This window comes from Budorcas taxicolor, chromosome 2 (genome assembly GCF_023091745.1).
Source record: "Budorcas taxicolor isolate Tak-1 chromosome 2, Takin1.1, whole genome shotgun sequence".
NCBI lineage: Eukaryota > Metazoa > Chordata > Mammalia > Artiodactyla > Bovidae > Budorcas > Budorcas taxicolor.
In genome coordinates, this window is record NC_068911.1 from 20,391,716 (window position 1) to 20,413,841 (window position 22,126).

The window sequence follows — 22,126 nt, forward strand, 5'->3', positions numbered from 1 at the left end:
TTTGCAACAACATTTAAAATTTTCTTTATACAACGAACAATTCTGTAAGCCCAATATCTTGGTTACAGTATGCATAGTTACTGATTTCGGCTTTAAGGTACAACAGTTAAACATTAACACAGTCACGAGAGAGCGGAAACAGAGAGCCACTTGATGGGATTACAAAAAATTATTACCTATTGATTATTAGCAAACCATCATCACTCACTAATAAAAAGACAGCATCTGAAAGCAGAATCTCAAACTCCAGCTTTAAGCATTTTTTTGTTTTTTTTTCTTTTTTTTTTTTTGGCAGAGAAAATTCTTAAACAGAGCAATATGTAGTATCAGTGCTAAAAGTTGGGGTTTTTCTTTTTTCCTATAAGAAACTACAAGGAGTTTTTTTTTTTATTTTTTTGTTTTTTTAAACTGGGGAACTGGTTTTCCTGAGAACCATGCTCTTTGATTTAGGACAGAATAGAAAAACAAAAGAACATGGCCAAATGCTGCTCCTTTTTCCCAGAGATAGAAAGCATCTTTTAAATCATCCTCCATTTTTTTTTTGTCTTTTAATTTTTTTTTAAATGATGGAAGAGTAAACATTTTTTTTTTTCTCAAAAAACAAACAAAAAAATCTGTAAACAAGAAGGCTCAACGTGGGAACCTTCAAAACAAAATGGAAAGCCTATTCAAAGTGCAGGGCCCGTCCTGGGTGGCAGGTGGGCTGCAAGTCACAGCTGTGGCCACAGTTTTTCAAACTGCAGAGTGAAATTCTTTAGTTTTATAACATGAAAAAACTGGTGCAATACTTTCATTTATAGTCCTAAGTCAGCATCATAACTTGATCTTTTAAACTCCACGATACCACAATAAGGTAGGCAAACATCAAGGCATAGTAGAGAACGCACACCTTAAGAGCATCCTTGAGTAAACACTTGCACTGGAACAGCTGCCCTCCCCATATTGCCGAGTAGACGGAGAGAACACCCTTCAGTGCAAAGTTAAAAGCTCATACATTATCAGCCCAAAAAACTTGTTTGCAAAAAGAAGAGAAAAAGAATGAATGGGGGGAGGGGTAGGAACGGGGGAAAAAAGAGAACTCAAAGGCTAAACATGATGAATATACACGAGTGAGCTCATTCTATACGGTTTAGCATGTATGGCGCTATTTGGGAGTGTAAATAGATAGATACCTTTTCACATTATAATATTGGCCTGCATGATTCAAGTATTCAAACTGATATGTTTCAGGGAAAACAAAGTGGAGAATGTGCAGAGAATAGCTGTTCCCACAGGTGGCCCCTGGCTGCAGGCGGCGAGCCCAACTTAGTGCTCCTTTCTCTCGCGGCTTGAGGTCGAAGTTCGTGAGTCTAGTCTACACTGTTACATGGACTCTCCACCCCCACCCAGGTGGTCAACAGAAAGAAAAGCATTAATGGGGGATGGGCTGCTAATTCCCCGGGGGTCGCTGCTGCTGGGAGGACCCCACAGGCTTGTGGAATAATGTGGGGTCCCCCAGAGGGAAGTGCCATGAAGGTCTCCACAGTTAGTTCCCGACAGCCCAGCACCATTCCAGTGATTGAGATCGGTCCGGCTGGAGAATGAGTGGGAACAGTCGAGGGAGCCCAGCCGGCTCTGGCTGGACCCGAGAGACTGCCAGCTGGGAGAAGGGGTCAGAGACTGACTTTGTGCAAAGAAACGACTGATCTCCTCTTCACTGGCAAACTCAGCAAGAATAGTAGTGTTCCCCAGTACACACCTGGAGGAGAGAGACACAAGCAGGCCTGGTGAAGACGGGGGCCAGCTGAGGGGTCTGAGCCAAAGTCAGGGGGGCATACTGTCGCCGCGGAGGGGGAAAAGAAGAGGGCAGGGCATGCAAGGACGCCGAGGGCCCTCCCGCCAGCCCGCGCGCGCCCCGGAGGCCACACGGGGTGGGGCACAGTGCCCAGGGCTCTCCAGACCCAGATGTGCCGCCTAGCTCTGCTGAGGCGTCAGATCACGTCCTGTCTCCTAACGGGAAATTTAAGGGACTTTCTAGGGCCACTTTGATCTGGGGTGATGTGCTCCCTTCTGAAAGTTGCCCTTGGAGCCAAAACACAGGAGGCTGCAGCTGTTCTGAGATGCTCACTGCGGGGCCGCACGTGCCGGTCCAGGGGTGGTGCGCGGGGTCACCGGAGGTGCTTCCAGCCACCCGAGGGGGCCCTAACAAGAGGATTCCGAACCTGCACCCCCAGGGGCGTTTTCCAGGCGCCTGCGTAGAATGGGCAACTTACATGTGCAGAGACTTTTGTGCCTTCACTACCTCTTCTTTTGAACTGTAACGGACCAAAGCATTTCCATGTGGGAGGTTCAGGTGGAATGTTATCAGTGGGCCATGCTGCATGCACAGAGTACGCAGAGTTGAGCCATCAATCTAGGAAACAAGCCAGGGAGCTGCCAGTTAGACGCGCCGCCGCGAGGCCCGTCCAGGGAGGTGGTCCCGGGCTGGGACTCTGGTTCTCTCTCTTGCCCAAGGTCCTTCGCTCCTGGTGCCACTCTGCACTGGGACTCACTGCTGTCATGGGGCACAGCGCCTCCCTCCCCACCTCCACTGGTCCCAGAGCCATACCTCTGTGGCCTCTAGACTCCTGGATATTCCCCAGATCCCCAATTCCTTAGTTAGCCATTGCCCCTGCTGTGGCTTCAGGTCTTCTCTCTTCCCTGCCCTGAGGACAGGATTCATCAAGGCACTGCTCCCTGGGGAGGAGGGGGGTGGGCTCTTAACACCCAGCCTCCAGAGGAGGGGGTCGTCCAGGGACTAAGAAAATGTTCTCATCTAAACGGGCAGACACGGTTTCTCAAACGCGGTACGAGGACCACTTGCATTAAACTCATCTGAACGCCCTTACAGAAATGGAGACCCCTGGTCCTAGCCCAGGTCTGCTACCTGAGGGTCTGCGGGGTGAGATCTAGGACTCTGGTTTTGATCGGCTCCCGTGCATTTCATAGCATAAGAACCACAGGATCAGACCACCAGCCTGCCTGAGGTATCTGAAGACCATTCTCTCTCAGGCCTTAACATCTATTTAGTCCACTGAGCAGGCCTGGGCAGTCCTCATCTCAGACTTACACCAGCATGGAAGCCTTTGCTTCCATGTGACCTGGAACCAGGACACCACCAACCAGGATACCTGATATTCTTACCTGAGGTGTAAGGTTTTTTAGAACAAGCCAATTTGTTATTCTCCCTGAGCTGCTCTCACCCCAGCTGGAACCTAAACAAGGAAGAAAAAGGACAAGTCAGCCTTCCAAGACTGTGGCCTGAATGACTGTGCAGGACAACACAGCCCAGTTACACTGGAAGGATTCAGAAGAATCACTTGAGCTCAGGGGATCCGTTTCCTTCTTTCTTACTCACCTGTGGTTCTACCTGGGGTATCTTCCCCACAGGCCAGGATGCCACCTCACTTCAGCTCTGACCAGCAGCTAATTCCTGGGGCACATGGCTTGGCCTCTGGGGGTGAGGGGCTCAGAGGGCTGCCAGCTCATTACAGTGGGCGAGTGAACCACAGGCCAGATGCCTTTGGGCTCTTCCCATTTATAAAGCTAAACCCATTCCCTATTTGGAGATAGCCTAACTTCATGATCATCTCAGGTACTGGATGACTTTGCATGCACGTCCCACAGGGTGCTAAGTTAGAGGGGATTTAAGAGCCTGCAATCGTCCAGACATTCCTTGTTTAGCCTGGGCTACCACAGGGGCTCTGCATCTGGCTTTCCTGTCCGGCCCCAAGGCATCATCTCCCTCTCCCAGCAGCCGAGCTTCAAGACATGATCCAGTCACTCCTGTCTAAAACTGTTCAAAAGAGCCTCAGAAACCCTTTAGAAAATGGCTAAATGTCACAGCTCAAGGCACTCAGCACTCCCTGAACACCGCCCCCCAACCCTTGCCAAGCTCTGACTTCACAGGAAACCCTGTGTTTTCCCAGCTCTCTGTGCCTTGGCCTACCCTGCCCCCTCTGCTGACGTGGCTGACTCACACAGGCTTCCTGATCCCACCCGACTCCCATCGACCCTCCTGAGGGTCAAGGGTCCTCAGCCATGTTTATGATGCCCCCTCATCATGCACTGCCAGGCGGTGAGCTGGCACCCAGAAGATGCCTGTGGCCTGAAAGAATCGCTCACACATCACACCAAGCTAACTTGGATTTAGTAACTTGGAACAGACTCAAGTGTTCTTTTCATATAATTAAAACCTTCCCTCTAAGGAAACATTTTAAGTTTTATTTCAACCAATCATTGCTCTAAAGATTGGAAATTGTTATTAATGAGGTTTCACTACAATTTTCAGCCTGGAGTTGAGAAAACTTTGTGCACTTGGGGACAGGGGAGCAGATGAGCCCTGAGTTGTGTTTGTGGCTGTGTGTGCAGTGTATGCTGGGGGAGGAGGCGGGGACGGGATCCAGTACAAGTCCCACGTTAGTTGTTTAGAGAAGGAGCAGGAGGGTGGGACCCATTTGTCCCAGGTTTCCTGGGACAGTCCGGTTTAGGCCTGCATGGTTAATTAACGGCACCCCCTTTCACTCTGAAATGTCCCTGTTTAATCAACGAATGTTCTGATGATCCTAAGTACAGGCCAAGCTTTCACCCCAAAACAGGGCCCACTCTTAAAGGCCCAGATGGGCTGTCCTCACTGACCCCAGGTTTATCAGACGATACTTCACGTGATACGGTGTCACCACAAGTCTGCCACGTGTAGGAAGTTACTACACCGAATGAGATAAGCTCTTGAGCAGCTTCTGAAAGGGGGTGGTCCCCATTCTATTAACTTCATTGCTGACTGGTGTGTGTTTCTGGGGAAACCTAAATAACGTGGGCAAAATTTAAAGTAAAATTTAACACTCTCAAAAGCACGGCAGAAGACAGTAATGAACTAGGAATCTTGTGCTGTGTTACATTCTAATCCTACTTTATAGAGGATAATGTAATAGTCTTCTCGGGTCTCTAGACTGGTGGTACTGGCTGGTGTTCAGTGAATGAACCACAAGAAACCACCTTCTTGCATGTCGTCTTACCTGGGGTATACCTGGCGTCAGAATTTCCCCATCCTCCACCTACTCGAAGGGGAGAATTATCCCACGAAGACAAGGGTGGCTTCTGACCAGTCAGTCCCGGAGGTGGGCGGGACGGAGCAGTGATGTTTTTAGGTGGCAGAGGGACCTTCCACAGCTCATGAGCCAGAGAGGTGTTTGTAACTGAACCAGGGGACCATGTCAATTTGGAATCACTATTTCTGGCTACTCGAAGGAGAAAAACAAACAGGGGGAGAAAGGAGATAAACGCTTTCAGAAAAGAGAAAATTTAAGTAATGGCAGTACCCATTCCCCCACTAAAAGCAGATCGGACAAAAATAAACTTTAAAAAGGAACCCGCTCCCTTGCCTCAAAACAGACTGTCTCATTAATAGTTTTAAGATCTGTGAGACCCTTAGTCCAGCTAACACAACAACATACCGAACACTGCTTTAACTGCTCCAAAGAGCGAGTGGTGAGTGGGAACTCCACACCTTAACAATCCTAAGGAGTCCCTCAGGACCGATACTCAGACCACTGGATTTTAGCGTTTTGTTGCTCACTCATGAAAAAAAGTAGACCCGACTTAGGGAGTCGTCACAGCAGACATTCACGGGGGACATGCTGTACTGAGTGCTGGTCTGCCGGGTGTACTTCTCCTTCCGATCTACTGAGGTTCAGAGAGGGTAAGCAATTTGCCTATGGGTCCAGTGCACAGCCAGGGATACAGGAAACTAAATAAAACAAATGCTAAAAAAGCGGAGGAGCAGAAGCCAACAGAGAAATTTTTTAACTTCTGTCACCGTCAACTATGATCTTTTTCTACTTTTACCGTCAACTTTTTCTACCTAATCGTAAGGAGCTTGTCTTTAAGCCAACAGATCTCAAAGTATGATGGGAAGACTGCTCACAACCCAGTTTATTAATGGCTTGTGACAGTATGAGAAATTCAGAGCGAGCGTTTGTAAACTTCGAGAGCACTCTGACACTACCCCCAAGGCTGTAATCATTTTTCTAGCAATTTCAAGTTCAGGTTTACTGTATTTTACAAAAGTGATCAGTCTGCAAAGAAGTGGGCATTAGACAAAATAAAAGGTCCTTCACTACAGACAGTTGAGAACTACTGCTTTGAACTAAATTACATTTAATCTCAGACGAGAGTGGCTATTCAGTGAAACCTGATTGTTTTAATAAATGACGACTAGGTACGACAAATTTTAAAAGGGGGCAAGTAGTGTTAAAAATATCATCCCAAGCTCAGAAATACACTCTCCTAGCTCCCTGAAAAGACGACTCTGGATTAAAATAAGAAGTGGACACAAGGGCCCAGCCCCGGGCTCCGACGGGGAGAGCCCAGGCGCGGGGACAAGGCCCACCTGAAGTGCTTTGTGCTGTACTGCTGAGGGGAACGCTGTAGTTGGAGGCACGAATGGATGACCAGGCACTAGTTGAAGGCAGCGTGGTGTTCAAGGATGAGGATGACCCTACACGAGGGAAGAGCCCACGAGTCATTCATTCGAGCAGAAGACCAGGCGTTCTGAGACGCAAAAGCCTTCAGAGAACCTGCAACTTAAGAGCATGCCACAGGACGGACACAGGCGTGCTCAGGGCCCGGGCGCGGTGCCCACGACGGCAGTTTCCTTCTTGCCTCCACCTTGGCTCAGAAGAGGCCCCTCTCACACCCATCTCCTCGTACGTGTCTGTGAGACTACACCCCAACAATGCGACTGGCAAGAGGCAACACCAGCCTTGCTTCTCAGTACCAGGCTCCATCTGAGTCCCTGGCCTGTCTCTGAGCTCGTGCCTGCTTGCTGGGCAGCTCAGAGGTGCCCTGGCACCGGCTCCACCAGTGGGCCAGGCCTTTGTTCCTCCCCACTGTGCCCCACGTTCTCCAGAACCTAGCCTCTCTTCCTGCAAATCCCCTTGATGGCTACTCTGGTTTAGCTCCAGACCCGACCACTCTGTGAATCTCTGAGATAGTTCCTGCTGCTGGATCCTTGCATTAACTGCAGGCCACGAGTGCTCACTGCCCACGTTGTCCTGTGAAACCACAGTCCAGGTGGTTCCACACACCACTGCCGGCTAATTCAGCCATTTTAGACTGACGAGGATTTTTATCTCACCACCGTGACATGGCAAACATCTGTCAACAAACTATGTATTTAATAGAAAGCGCTGACTGTTTGATATTTTCTTTATTACAAACTGTGTAACGGGACAGCGGTGAGGATGTATGTTACAGACAAAGACCTAGTCTCCTTCATTGTGCTCACCTTTCCTCCATTGCATGTATGCGTGGCATTCCTGTGCATGGTGAGAAACAACCCCGTAGTAACGAGGAGGAGGGTTTTATGTGATAATCCATTGCAAAGTGCATCTGGATGCATGGACCCTTAAACTGCTCTTATTTTCACTCTGAGAGACCAAGAAAGCCAAATGCTTCTCCAGAGGAAAGTTCTTTAATATAACATCTTTCATAACAAAGAACCATTTCTTAATAACCACAATATGGCAACTTGTTATAAAATAGTTATGTATTAATATAGTTATTAGAAAGCAAATGTCTGTTGGTTCTTTAAGTTAATATAGATGTTCACCCTGTCAAGTGATAATAAATCCTCATCAGTTAAAAAGTGGTTAAGAGTTACCTATCATCAAGAATTGTGTTATCACTGTCAGAAGCCCCCTGGATGTCAGGGGCTGTGTTGTGCTGGAGTGACTCTTGCTCCTCAGAGTTTCACGTCTACCTTGAGCCCTGAACCATTCAGAAACCCTAAGTTGTGCCCGTCTACATACCACTGTTCCTGTCCCTGAGGTGGTCAACTTCCCGCACAGTATTAATTGAAAGATTGTTTATGACACTGCCAGGAGTGACGTAAGGGTCAGTTTCAGGGTCAATGTTTGGATAACCTTTCCATGGTTCACCAGGGCGAAATTCTGGAAATAAAAACTTAAAATTAGTTCAGGCTTAATTGTCCTCTAAAAATCCACTATAACTATCCCAAACTTTTATTCCTAAAGTCCATGCAATTCTCAAATATTTCCCAATATTCTCAAATTATTTCCCAACACCCTAACAGGCTGATTTAATATCACAACTAATATAAGCTGTTATTAACGAGTAACTTGCAAATTTTTGCATGAAGTAACTTCTCTGGGTTTACATATTTTTAAAAGTGTATTTTAAAGTGCTTTATTACAATCACAAGGCTATAGCAACTTGGATTGGACAAAGCAGGCTGTAAGTGCATTTCTGGTGATTCCTCAATAGATGGAAATGCTGTCGTGCCAGTCCCCAGACAGCTGGAGAAGAACAGTGAACGCAGGCTTCCTCAGGCTTCGTGCTGGCCTAACTAAGCCCACCTTCACAGCATACAGGCACCGGGGGCAGGCCAGGTCACTCAGCAGCCCAAGCCCGACGCTTAGCTTCTCACTCGCCACTTCCGTGCTCGCCCCCACCCGCTGTGCAGGTCAGTCCGACCAGACAGAACTGGGGCCGAATCATTTTTATGTCCAGAGGTACTGAAATCTTCATGGAAACAAACTCTCACAAAAGAAGACGCCAGCATTTTACCTGGTGGCCAATTAACACTGCTAGAGCCGTTAGGCGATTTGGCACGTGGCCAGCCATCTCCTATTGAACCTGGAGGACTGGCTGGTGAAGTACTGCTGTTCATAAAGTCATAGGGAACAAATGGAGACTCTTCCAGCCTGAAACCACTTGAAATAGCACCTACAAAAGAGAAAATGGAAAGGAAGTGTGAGCAAAATATACCATCACACCTATTTCTTGTAGTTTGGCAAATACAGTAAGAAAACTTTTTATTAGATCTGTGGGTTCCAAACTGTGTTCTGTAGATTAGGTGAAGATGTCAGGAGGAAAAAAGCCTTGCGCCTTCTTCAAGACCTCAATCACCTCTCTCCGATGGGGTCCTGGCCCTCACTGACGGTATATGCATTGACAGAAGAGCTGAAGGACAGAGGATGGAAGGAGAGAATGCATGGTGAGGAGGGCCAAGGCCAGCATGGCAAGAGTTTCGGGGAAAAAATTCTAGCCAGTGGGTGAGGCCTGCACAAAGACTAGAGGAGAGAAACTGTTTGCCACTTCTCAGAAACTGAAAGATCTTCTGGTCCGAAAAATAGTAAATGGGAGAGTAAACAACATGAAGGAGTTGGGCCCTGATCTTGAAGGGCAGGGACGACCAAGGACATTTTGTCTTAAATGCTTGGAATTCAAAGATCCTGAGGTGGGGTGTTGCGTATTCTAGCTGCCCGGCCCCACCGCTGCAGACTGACCGATGCCGTCTGTTCCCTCAAGCCTTCAGAATTGGCAACACCCTCCAAGACAGGGCTTTCTAGGACGTGGCAATGAGTTCATTGTATCGAAGGGTTTTAGGAAGGGAAGTCATACGAATACAGTTCCATGTATTTTGAAGTCACATTTGCTGTGGTGTGGAAAAGAGAAGGCAGGCTAGCTCGGAAGCAGGGAGACCATTAGGAGACACAACAGATGCATAAGCTGAAAAGCAGAAATGGGCACTATTCAGAGATGGACTGGATGGGGAGACTGGAGGAAGGAAGAGATCGAGAATAGCTCTTAGGCTCAAATACCCACCAGCTGATGAGTACGTAAACAAAACGTGGTACATGTGATCCAATTCAACTATAAAAAGGAATGAACTACAGCATGCTGCAACATGGATGAACCTTGGAAACGTTACGCTAAGCCAGAATGCCAGCCTTAAGAGACCAGATATTACATGCTTCCACTTACACGGAATGTCCGATACAGACAAAGCTACAGCAAACACTTATGGCTCATGGCGGTGGGAGGAATGACACCAAAGGGGTTCCTCTGGGAAATGTCCACAACTGACTGTGTGACGGGTACACAACTCTGAGAACATACTACAAGCCACAGAAGTGTACACGTCCAAAGGAGACTCGTCCACGGAAATTATCTCAATCAACTTTTTTAAAAAGAGACTGCCTTGTAAGTTTCTAGATTCAATTTCTGGAAAGGGGAGGAGCAAGGGTGAAGAAAGTGAAACCTATCAGATCCCTCTGGGGTTCTCCTGCGTACAAAAGCTTTTCCACGTCCCCCATTTCTTGTTTGTAGAAAAAAGATTTTGGCCTCCTAGACCTTCCCTGAGTTCCGAACAGCTGAACCAATTCGGGCAGGGAAGGAGCGCAGAAACAAAGGAAAGGCAGTCAAGAAACAACAGCATGGCTCTGGGCCAGGTCCTGCACCCTCCTCCCAGGACATGCGTTAACGACCCCCAGCCGGGTGGAGGACGTTGACTGCAGGCTGAGCACCAGCTCGGGACCCAAGAGGATGGGACCAGAAGGCTAGTGGCTGAGATTCCTGAACCACCGCCCACCAGAGGAAGGTAACACTCCCGCAGCCCCCCCCTTAAATTTTGCCTATAAAAAGCCTCTTCCCCTGAAAACCATGGCGAGTTGGGCTTTCTGAGAACCAGCTAACATTCTCCTCACTTGGCCTTGCAGTGCACTATTCCAAACTCTGACATTTCCATTTGTTTGGCCTCACTGTGCGTCAGACACACAAAACTGGATTAGCAACAAAAGCAAAGTGTCTTGTCCACTGTAGATTTTGAAACAGATGTGAGGAAAGTTTTGGTTCATGGACTTAAGGCTGCTCCAGCTATGAGCTTCTGGTAAAATACAGGACCTCATGCCACTCACTGGTGGGCACTAACCCATCCCTGACTTGAATCAGTTATCCCACCAATTTCACTGCCCTCTCTTCTCTGGCTTCCTCATCTAGCTATTACTTTTATCTGAGTGAACTATGTATCTTAGCTGAATTAAAGCCACTTGGAAATAAGGTGGGATATATAAAGTAGTAGTTCTAAGTAACACAGTAAGTAAGCATGATTATCAAATTTCAAGTGACTAATTCTTATGCAAGAACCAGCAATGATAAAAGCACTCCCTGTCCTCTGCTTTTTAAAAAGAAACAATTTCTACTTATTAAAACTTCATTTTGTTAAAAAGTAAAATAGATGTGAGTTAAGTGTTAGCCATGGTCCAATTATATTCTATCAGTCACTACATGGGAGAACATCAGAAAAATGAAACATAAAAGTTATGTGGGAGATTTTAGTTTAAGCAAATAGAGCTGGATTTACACCGAGAAATGGCCCTGTCTTAGAGGGAGGGCACTCATGACATAACAATGATGGCCACGGGAATAACGAGGAAGGGCGAGACCCACTGGTCACTTATGTGTCTCACCCTGGTTAGTGCTTACATGCTTCAGAGATATTGCCTTACTCATCCTCAAAATACCACAAGGGGTTCTGTTATTACTCCCATTGGGCAGATGAGGGATTGAAGTTCAGAAAGGTTAAGTTACTTGCCACTAGCTAATACGTAGCAGTTACGTATTGATTCTAGGATGCATTTCTTTTGACATTTTTACCACTGTCTCAGCTGCCACTTTTAAGGGAAATTCCAGATGTAGTACACCACTGAGAGGCAAGTTAGCTTAGAATTCGGGGCTGCTTGATTCATGTTCCAATGTTCCTTCAATTACATGGCAATTTCACCTTCAATTTCAGGTAATCATCAGTCCAGTGTGTACAAAGCTGCAAACTGACCTTTAAGCCAAGGTTAGTCCAAGTTTTAAGAGAAAATCCAATGAAAAGGAAAGGAATCGATGTCACAAAATATCCTTTTAATACTAAGCAGGGGAACATAGATCTGATGTTACTTAAGTTAGAAAACAAGTCTCTCCTAGCTCTTCCTTATCTAAAATCACTAAACCCTGTCAATTTTGCTTCCTACATAACTCTTTTTTTTCTGTGATCGCAAAGATTTCGGAATCATTTTGTTTTGGGTTCCCTGTATATACCATACAGTCAGGTTTTACTTTAGGATTCAATATGAATTTCTTTTAATAAATTAGTTTGAGCCACTTACATTAATCAAATCGATATATATTTGGTTTTAGTTCTTTCATATAACTTTATATGATGCCTTTTACTTCTTTATAAGCAACAGCCCTCAACTCTAAAATAAACGTATTCCTGCTCCTGAACATGGTACTTTTCCCTGGGTGACGAGGGGCAAGGGGTTATATAAACTGGTGAAGAAAACAGAATCATAGGACCATAAAGTATCACAAATACCCCAGAGCCCAGTCCAACCCTCACTGCTCCACAACTCCAGGGTTAAATGTCCTTGTCTCCACTCTACTCGCCTGGTGTTTTGACTGTGGAAGGTGCACACAAAAGACTTAGCACAGCAGGGCTAGGCTGCACATGGCAAAGAGCTCCAAGACGAGCCCTTGATGGTTGCTGGGCTCCTGTAGCTCAGAGGAGCCTGCCAGATAAGAGATTCTTTGCATAACCATGGCCATGCCAGCGTTTATGATAACAACGGGACTTGTGGTGAACATCTGTTCTGTGCATGGGGCCTGGGTCATGCTCTTTTTGTCTCAACACACTGGGAACCCAAAACAAAATGATTCGGAAATCTTGGCAATCACAGAAAAAAAGAGTTATGTATGTAGGGTCTGCAGGGTGCTGGAGATTGACACGCAGGTGTGTTCACGACTATACAACTGATTCCCGATAAAAACTGAGGACACTAAGGCTTGAGTGAGCTTCTCTGCTTGGCAATACTTTGTACACGTTCTCACACACTGTTGCTGGGAGAATCAAGTCCAAGAGATTGCCCCGAGAGGGGACGACAACAGAAAGCTTCTCTTAGTTTCTCCAGGACTCTCTTCTATGCACCTTTTGCCTTTGCTGATTCTAGGCTGTGTTCTTTTGCTGTAACAAACCATAACCATGAGTATTACAGCTTTTCTGAGTTCTGTGAGTTCTTTAGGGAAACTAGTGTACCTGGGGATCTCTGACACAGACAGTTCTCTTGACTTTGCCCTTTCTTCTCAGCTCCACAACTATCTTACCAGCCTGCTAAGCTTCACTAGATGGAGATAAAAATAGAACCCGTGTAAGACTGTGATGCAAGTTATCACAGCCAGCCAAACCTTTCCCACAGGCCTCTCCTGTCTCCAGCCCATCTTTGACGTGAGCCTGAATACTGCGATCAGATCACTCCCCCTTAAAAAGTGATCTCTACACTCCTCTGCTACTATTAGAAAAACAGCCCCCATTTTCTAGGCATAGAACTACAAATGCAGTAGGGCCAACCAGGTTTTATAAACAAGCGAAGCAAGCTGCCTTTTGAAAAAAAAAATCCCATGGTCCTTCCTCAAGTAAAAACACAACTTCAGGGAAATATTCCTCTGGTTAGGGAGTATAGAAAAATATTTCTCCACCAGTGGGAGGGAAGATCCAAGTGGGAGGGGAGTGGGAAGAATGAGCAAGCGAGCACAGGGCAGCAGCCACGCAGCTCGGGACGCGCCGGCGCTGGAGCTCGGTGCCGGCCGAGCTTTCCATCCCGCAGAGGTGCCAGAAATCCGAACACGAGGCTCTGTGAATGTTTAAACGGAGGCTGGTTCCAAGAAAATTATTTTCAAAATAGTGAGGGTCTAAGAGCACGTAACACACAGACCCGCCATTGGGGGATCACTCCCAAAATACATGAAGTTAGATCCCGACTTTATTTTTATAAGGGGAAAAAAACCAAACTGCACCAAAATGTTAACAACAGAAATAAAATGATTAACATTTCCCTTTGTAAAGAAAACAGAAAACAAAGCAAACAAAAAGAATGCGCCTGAGAAGAAGACTCCAAATCTCCACCAGGACGAAGAGATATAGCAAGAGAAGAAAACGAACCACGGAGCAAACAGGAGGAGTTCAGGGAGAAAATGACAGTATCATCAACCAGAGTGACTACGACACGGAAAAGCGCCTTCACTCAACAGACTGAAAAGCTTAAAAAACAAAAGCACAACCTTTTGAAACCTGAAATATAGAGGGAATTTAGCCAGCATTTTTAATAACTATAAATGGAGTATAACCTTCAAAAACTGTGAATCACTATACTGGACGCTTGTAACTTATGTAATACTGTATAATCAACTCTATATTAAGAAAATAGAATAGGAACTTACACCGAAGCAAAGGGAAAGCATCAACTTCCTCTTTATTCTGAAGAGAATGTTACTAGAACATGTTCAATAGACTGCTATGTATACAGGTACAGAAGTATTTACTGTCTAAGCTATTTACTAAAAAACTTAAAAATTCACTGCTCACATTCCAGGTTTATGCAGAATTAAACAATAAAATGCATGGTAAAAAAAAATGATAAAAAGCAGGTAAAAGTTTAAAGAAAGAGAAGAGAAGACAGGAGCTTTATGCTATCTCATTGCATCCTCAATAGTTTACGCTGTTTCCTTTCCACTTCACAGATGCAAACACTATGCAAGAACTACGATCAAATCCCAAGTCTGACTTCAAAACCTACGCTGCGTGACGACACGCCATTTACACAATGCACGTTATATCCCGGTATGCCCTGGGTAAGCATACCAAGCACTTGAGAATATGATAAATATTATAACAGCAGTGCAAGGAAGGAAATATTTCATTTTTACAAAGAAACTGAGGCTCAGACATGGAAAAATTTATTTTAACGAGAAGACAGACAATCGTAAGGTAGAAACACTTCTCTGGGTCTCTGCATCCTATCTCTCCACCCATTCTCCTCCATGTTTCTTTATTCCTGGTGGCTCCAAGATTCTGTCTGTATTCCCTTCTATGCTCCATCATTCTGGGCAACCTCGTCCATGTCCATGACATCAACATTCTGATGAATACCAAATCTTACTCCAGCCCAGATTTTTCTTCTGAATACTAGGCCTCTACTAGACTTGTCCATGAACATCACACTCTAAAATCAAGCCATTATCTGTCCCAGCAGGCCTGTTTCACTTCCTTCATTTCCTCTACCAATAAATGCATTATCATCCACTCATCCTTTCACCTAGAAAAGGTTCCCCGAGCGCTGCAGTGCGCTCAATGGGACTAGGTAAGCAAAGCACAGACTCACTCCTCCCTGTGACGGAGACAGGCCTAGATGGATACTAGACATAAGACAGATATGCATAGGAGGTGCTATTCCAGCACAAAGCCTGGAGGAGGCTTCTTGAGAATGACCTTTGAGCCCAGGGTGAGGTATAAGATTGGACTGAGGAAGGAGATAAACACAGGAGGCGCATTACAGATACTTGTGTATTTGCAGAATGAGCGAAGTTAGTTACCCAGTCCCTCTGTCCTTAATTCTAATGCTCCCCTCAAGGCACTCCCTCTTTTCATGTCTGTTTCCCTCCTCACTCTGGCTCCTTTAAGCCTTGGCACCTTTAGGTGGCCACGCGTTTCAGCTTTAGAGTGATTTTTCAGGCACAGAAGCTTTCCTTGACTGCCCCATGCCTACTACTGCGGCTGTACCCTGCTCCCCCTCTCTCGCTTGGGCTGTCAACCCCCACACATGCCCGCGTGGCAGAACTCACCAGGCTATCCAGTCTCTGAACTTTTCTCACGCTACCCTCTCATGTTTCTCCAGTCCTTTGGCAAACTCTCGAAGACTCGGTTCAGAGGAGCCCCTGTTTAAAGCCTTTGTAGACCTGCCACACCCATGGTTTGTTACTCCTTACTCACTTTTCCAATGGAGTTACAATCTTATACTGTTTATCCTTTTATATGTATTAATTCTCAGAGCACCTATCACAGCGAACTCAAGTTGTTTACACGTTTATTTTTGCTACCAAACAATGAGCTCCTTCAGGGCAAGTACTTTCACCTGCACACTCAACTCTATGCACATATGTACACCCGAATCTATTTATTCCAGGTGGCTGAGCACAGCTCTTGGAAAGCAGAAACTATTTCATTAACATTTACTAAATGAATGGATACGAAACTATCAGAAATCAAGTTTTGTTTTCTTTTAATGGTGTAAGTCTTTAATCCCTTACATCAGACTGAACTGAATAAATGGTAAGTAGAACATTAAAACAGTAAAATAAGAGCAAAAAATTAAACGACCATCTAAAGAGGGAATAAGTAAAAAAATAAATGTGTACTCTGACCTCTATTTTTCACAACAGCACAATAAAGGTCTTTTATTTTAACTAAGATTCAATAAATAAAGCACTTTTTAATAATGAGGAAAGGTTCTTAAGAGAATTTAGTTATGAAAATATATATTTAAAAATAGGGCCTAAATTTAGTATTTGACAGGTTTTAGAAAGTCAGAATATAAGAATGTATCTTATACCATGTTTGCTGGAGTTTTGATCCAAAGATGTGTTCACAGAAATGCTGTCCACTGTAGTCCACTTCCTCAGTCTTGACTGTGGCTCTTTAATACTGTTCATATCCATATTTACATTCAAGTTTGAGTTCAAGCCTAAAAATAGATGACAATTTTAAAAAACCACTTTATAAAAATATGGCGCATTCTCCTTCTGGTACCACAACTTTCATTTTCTAGAAAAACATACGCAGTTAATCTAATGTTTTCAATCCTGTCTAATGTTCCTTACTAAATATCCTGCAAACGTGGCACAGCCAAATGATTATAGACAAAGGCAAGGCAGGCAGGACAGATACTCTGGGCTCCTGGCCAAGGTCACGCAGAAACATCGTCAGAAGAAAGAGCCTGGCTAGGGTACCAGAGAAAGTAATACACAGAAATTCTAAAGAGCTAGCTAACACTCAATAATATAAAATTTTAAACCTAAAGAAATTCTGAAGAGCTAGGTAATACTCCATAATATACATTTTTAAACCACAAAACTGTCAGTACTATACTGGCATTAACTGTGGAAAACTAAATTCTCAGGGAGCCAAGTATTTGTTTAGCTACTAAAATATATCTCTTTAGAAATTTCCCAACAGTACCACGCATGAAGAATTACAGCTAACTTTTGCTTATAAACAACAATTTTCAATTGCCTTACCCACCAAAGGATACTGTTATTTAAAAGTAAAACTGTCCTGCTGTAAGGGCAGGACTGTACCTAAGGGCAAGACGCTTATATCGCAAGGCGCAACCTGATTTGCTTGTGACACATATCGGCCTTAGATATTCTCTTGGAACAAAGATGGAAATTTCTATCTTAGTCACTGACCATTAAGCCAGTGTTTCCTGAAGTGTGATCCTGGGGACCATCATTTACAGAATATCTGAGATGCTCGTTAAAAATGAAAACTTTCCAATTCCCTGCTTCTACTGCAGAGGGCACAGGTTTGATCCCTAGTTTGGGAACTAAGATACCACAAGTCATGCAGTGAGTCCAAAAAAAAAAAAAGAATTGATGACAGATGTTTTCTTTAGCTGAAATATGCACAGGGTAAGAAATTAAAAGCATATAAATGGGCACACAATGAAAAGTAAGTCAAGATGAGTTCTTAAAAAGTATGTGAGGTTCTATTACTTCTCTGCTTAAATCTTTCCAGTGCTGAAATCCACACTAACATTCCATATGCCATCCAAAAAAAAAAGGAAATAAAGTTAAAAAAAGAAAACTTTTCAGCAAGAGCCAGAATCTTTGTTTAATACATCCAAATGGTTCTTTAAAGTTTCAAAATAAATGGTTTTTAGATACTGGGTCTGGTGGAGAGTCCATGTGATACTAGGTCAAACTTAAAGCTTTAATAATATAAATTCGCTAATATTACCCCTATTTGGAAAAAGTAATTAAATTTACTGCCCTCTGGACTCACCATTTAGACTCAGTAGGCGGAAAGCTTTTCAGGTGAAGGTTTAGACAGTAAATCTCTTAGACTCAGTGGGTCACACGGTCTGAGTGTCTTTATGCAACTCTGTTGTAGCACAAAAGCAGCTAAGAAATACATTAACCAAAGGGCATGGCTGTGTTCCAATAAAATTTTATTTACAAAATCAGGCAGCTAGACAAATTTGACCGATGGACTGTAGTTTGCCAGTGCCTGAGTTAGACAACCACACTGGCGCTTGCCTGGGTTAAAGCAGGCTTCCTAATCAGGGGAAAGTCTCTTGCTCTGAGGCTGGCCAGGATAGAAAGTGCTTATTTAGAAACTTATCTCCTCAGTGGCCCAATCTATATGCTCAGTATGTAATCACACAGTGAGAGTCACTTCCTTTCACTAGTGAGACCAAAACCTCTCAATGTACACCTGAGTATTCTTTTATCACCATACTGCTGTCTCTGGGAGGACATGGCCTCTATGGTATTCGCCAAACAGACAAAGGAATGTAAAAAGATTGCTGCTGCTGCTGCTAAGTCACTTCAGTGGTGTCCGACTCTGTGCAATGCCATAGACGGCAGCCCACCAGGGATTGCCAGGTAAGAACACTGGAGTGGGTTGCCATTTCCTTCTCCAATGCATGAAAGTGAAAAGTGAAAGTGAAGTCGGTCAGTCATGTCTGACTCAGCGACCCCATGGACGGCAGCCTACCAGGCTCCTCCATCCATGGGATTTTCCAGGCAAGAGTACTGGAGTGGGGTGCCATTAGTTCCATCGATGTCCTAGCTGAGTCCATAACGAAACCAGGGAGAGCTGAGTTATGTATCAGGTCCAGCCAACATGAAATGGGAGCAGGGGTAACAGCAGGCCCAACCTCCGCCCATAGCCCAGAACATGCTAGTTAACTGAACATCTTCAACAAAGTTAGGCTAGTAACCAAAGAAGCTGGTTTACAAAAGAGAAAGAAATAGGAAAACAAACAGGGTGCGAATGATCAAAGGTCAAAAGATATTCAAAGGCACAAGAAGAAAAGGGACCTAAGGAAGAAGACAAATAAACCTGAAATTCCCAGAGGGGACAAAAAACCTGGAGACATAAGAAGAGAGGGGTTGGGGGGAAGCAAATGTAAATGCAATAAAAGCAATTTCTTCTCTCATCCCTATATTTTACATTTATGCCAGTAATTTACTGTAAACGTTTACACAATAGTTAAAATTTCAGATGTGACTGTTCCAAGTTATTTCTACAAAGCAGCAAAGCTCAAAATCTCTCTGGTGTGCTGTAATAATTTCAGTCCTCCCCTCCCCTTCATACCCTATAATGAAGATATCTGAGTCTTAAAAAGAAATATATGTAATGTTAACTCATTTCAAACGAGCATCTGACTCTCTCTGACCCCATGGACTGCAGCCCACCAGGCTCCTTTGTCCGTGCGATTTCCCAGGCAAGAATACCGAAGTGGGCTGCCATTTCCTTCTCCAGGGGATCTTCCTGACCCCAGGGATCGAACCACGTCTCTTGCATCTCCTGCACTAGCAGGTGGATTCTTACCACTGCACCAACGGGGCATGGGCTTCGTGGAATGTATAATTTTCTTGAACAGAGAGAGACGTTCCTGAAGTAAGGAGAGAGGCTAATGCTAGAAGAAGTGTGGCCACTCAGAGATGGAGCAGCTAAAGAACCACGTGGCGCTCGCGAGAGAAGAACTGGACAGGTCAGAAAGCAAGAGCTCAACTTGTGATCACCAAGCACCAGCCCAATGCTTTGGCCAAGGAGAAACCCACCTATAGGGAAGTTGCTGAAAGCATTTATTGGTGACGGCCCTTTTTGCAGCTCAGGTGTAGTGTGGGGCATGACATTTTCAAGGAAAGACTTCATGGCTGGCTGATGGAGTGACTGCTGCTGAGATGGCGGAGTTTGCTGCTTCACCAACAGGTTTGGATCAAGCTGACGAGATTGTTGCATCATCTGCTGCTGCACACTAAGAGGTCGACCCTTAAAAGACAAAATGATTGGGGAAAATTGGGGCGAGAAGTCTTTACGGATACCTTAGAGCCCCCCTTCATTTCTGAATTCAGTTCCTTCTCATCAGGAAGGTGAAGAATCACTGTCCACCAGTTAATAAGACTTCCAGGCAGACAGAAGACTTAATAGTGTTTTCCATTATATTTTAATAAAGGCATTTCAACTGCCTTGTCACAATGGAATTGATCTAAGTTGAGTGTGAGCAAAGCAAGGGGAAGGACCACATCTACCTGCTGGTCTTGCTGCTGCCGGTTCCCAGAAGGCACGCTTCTCTGACTCTGCGCCCTTTGCTGCTGCGCTAACAATCGCTGGAAGGAAAAGTGCAAACAGGTCGTCAGTATCACATCATCACAGACAAGCGTGCCGCAGAGTGACTGTGGCAGAGGGACCTACAAAGGCATGGCTCCATCGAGTCGATGCCAACACGCCCTGCCTCATCCAGTATCATCTCTTGTCTGGACTCGCTGGCCTCCAGCCATTCTGGTGAACTCAGTCCTTTGCTCAATCCAAACTTCCACTTCATCAGGTAAACGTTTCCCAATCATCCTACTCTCACGGCCACTCCAGACTTGGCTGGGCTTGCTCACACCGCATCCTGCCCTTCCAGTTTACCATCTGCCTTCACTTAAGAGACTAGAAGCTCCCTGAGGGCCACGACTATGCCCACTCTGTCTACTGAAAAACACTTTCTGCGCAGACTCTAGTGTGGAGTTCACAGTAGACAACGAATGTACGCTGAATAAGGCTGTGATTCTATTCCACTTACCTGTAACTGGGAGATCTGAGAAAGCTGGTTTAGTTGGGATAGCTGGTTCAGCATGGCTACCTGCTGAGGGCCAAAGAGCGGATTCAGGCCACCGTTGTTTGGTGCATACTTCAGCAATGAAACTGGAACCTGAGGATCACAGTGGTGAGTTAACTATGTTGATAAAAGAAACTCAAGCTCACAATACACAAAACACAGTAGGGAGTCTAGTGGAAAAGCTTATTCACCTGAGGGGAGAGTAATGGAGGAGGCACTTGAGCACGGAGACTAGGCTGAGATGAACTGAGAGGTTGTGCTGGAGGCTGCTGCATGCCCCGGGGTTGTGCTGCTGTGTTTCCAACACCAAACATACTGGGATTGCCATTCTACAAAAACAAACCGCCACCACCAAATAACACTGGGATTCTTTAGGGACTAACATCCCATTACCACACACTGTAATTCTGATTTAAACACAGCAACTACATGTAAGAGAGCTCTTATTACTTATACAAATCAACAGAGAGCCTGAAATACACGTGTGGACTTACCTGTCTAACAGAATTCAAGTTTTGCATACCCAGCCCTGCTATGGAGCCCAGGGCCTGGTTAGGTAGTGCACTATTTGAAGGGGGAAGCTTCATGCTTTGACTGGACATAAACTGCATGTTTTGGGATTCATCTGCTACAATGCCATCCTGATTGGACAGACAGAAAGACGTGCAACACCAGCCAAGCAAACAAGTGGAAGGGAGAAATCATTGCAGCAACAGGAGAGAAGTCACATGACATTCCAGCATCAACAGGAAACAGGTAGAGAACAGAAGAGATCAGATTAGTGTTAATTCTAGAGCACACAAAAAGAACCAAACATATTTTACAGGGTTAAGAGGAAAATATGAATACGATCCCTGTAATCAACTGCGACATAAAAGGACAGTGAACTACAAGCCCAGTAATATTTGGAACTGGGTCAGAGCACTTCATATTATATTAAATGTTCTAAACTATTCATGAGAAATTATGCTATGAAGTGTATCGCTTTCTTGGCCACAGGGGTAAAACAAGACAGAAAACAGACAGACAACTTACCTTATCAAAATAAGGACTGCGCTCCATGGAAGACTCTTTGGAAATCTGAGGCCGAGAACCAGGGCCTTTCCCGACCGTTCGATTGTAATCACCAATATTTAGGCTATGTTTCTCTATCTCCATTCGTTTGTCTTGTAACATTCCTAACAAATGCAGGAAATTATGTCATCAAGTAGGCAGAGAATTAACCTATTTAGTTTCAGATAAATTTACAATAGAAAGAGAAATACTTCCAAACCAAAATGACTTCCGCCTTGACATGTGAAAAACGCAGTAGCATTTAATAAACCTTACATTCCTCACAAGTTAGGTTTAGCAGACACTATTATTTTATTGAACCAAATAACTTGACAACAGACTAGTAAAGAAAAGGTAAGATATCGCTGGTCATCTCAAATCTGCTTCGTTTTATAACAACAACACAGTTTCCAGTAACAAACAACAGGAACAGCACCGTGACTAACCATCACCCAGCAGATGCTTACAATGTGCCAGGCACTGCTGTGAACATGCATTCTCATTTAATGCGGATAACTCTACTATCATCACCCCATTCAGCA

The 22,126-nt window shown here is 44.8% G+C and overlaps 1 protein-coding gene across 1 annotated transcript in view; it reads right to left on the bottom strand.

Annotated features, from left to right (window-relative positions):
- Positions 1 to 574: 574 nt before the first annotated feature.
- TNRC6A (trinucleotide repeat containing adaptor 6A) overlaps positions 575 to 22,126 on the bottom strand; it is a 95,527-nt gene continuing 73,975 nt past the window's right edge. Inside the window, exons 12-25 of the mRNA XM_052652139.1 lie at positions 21,567 to 21,709; positions 21,026 to 21,172; positions 20,723 to 20,860; positions 20,496 to 20,624; positions 19,960 to 20,037; positions 19,489 to 19,699; positions 16,251 to 16,382; positions 8,605 to 8,763; positions 7,827 to 7,967; positions 6,407 to 6,514; positions 5,034 to 5,255; positions 3,163 to 3,233; positions 2,253 to 2,392; positions 575 to 1,738 (exon numbers count right to left, since the gene is read on the bottom strand). Of these exons, the coding sequence (XP_052508099.1) occupies positions 1,363 to 1,738; positions 2,253 to 2,392; positions 3,163 to 3,233; positions 5,034 to 5,255; positions 6,407 to 6,514; positions 7,827 to 7,967; positions 8,605 to 8,763; positions 16,251 to 16,382; positions 19,489 to 19,699; positions 19,960 to 20,037; positions 20,496 to 20,624; positions 20,723 to 20,860; positions 21,026 to 21,172; positions 21,567 to 21,709 (2,195 nt within the window). The 3' untranslated portion in view covers positions 575 to 1,362. The remainder of the gene's footprint in view (positions 1,739 to 2,252; positions 2,393 to 3,162; positions 3,234 to 5,033; positions 5,256 to 6,406; positions 6,515 to 7,826; positions 7,968 to 8,604; positions 8,764 to 16,250; positions 16,383 to 19,488; positions 19,700 to 19,959; positions 20,038 to 20,495; positions 20,625 to 20,722; positions 20,861 to 21,025; positions 21,173 to 21,566; positions 21,710 to 22,126) is intronic.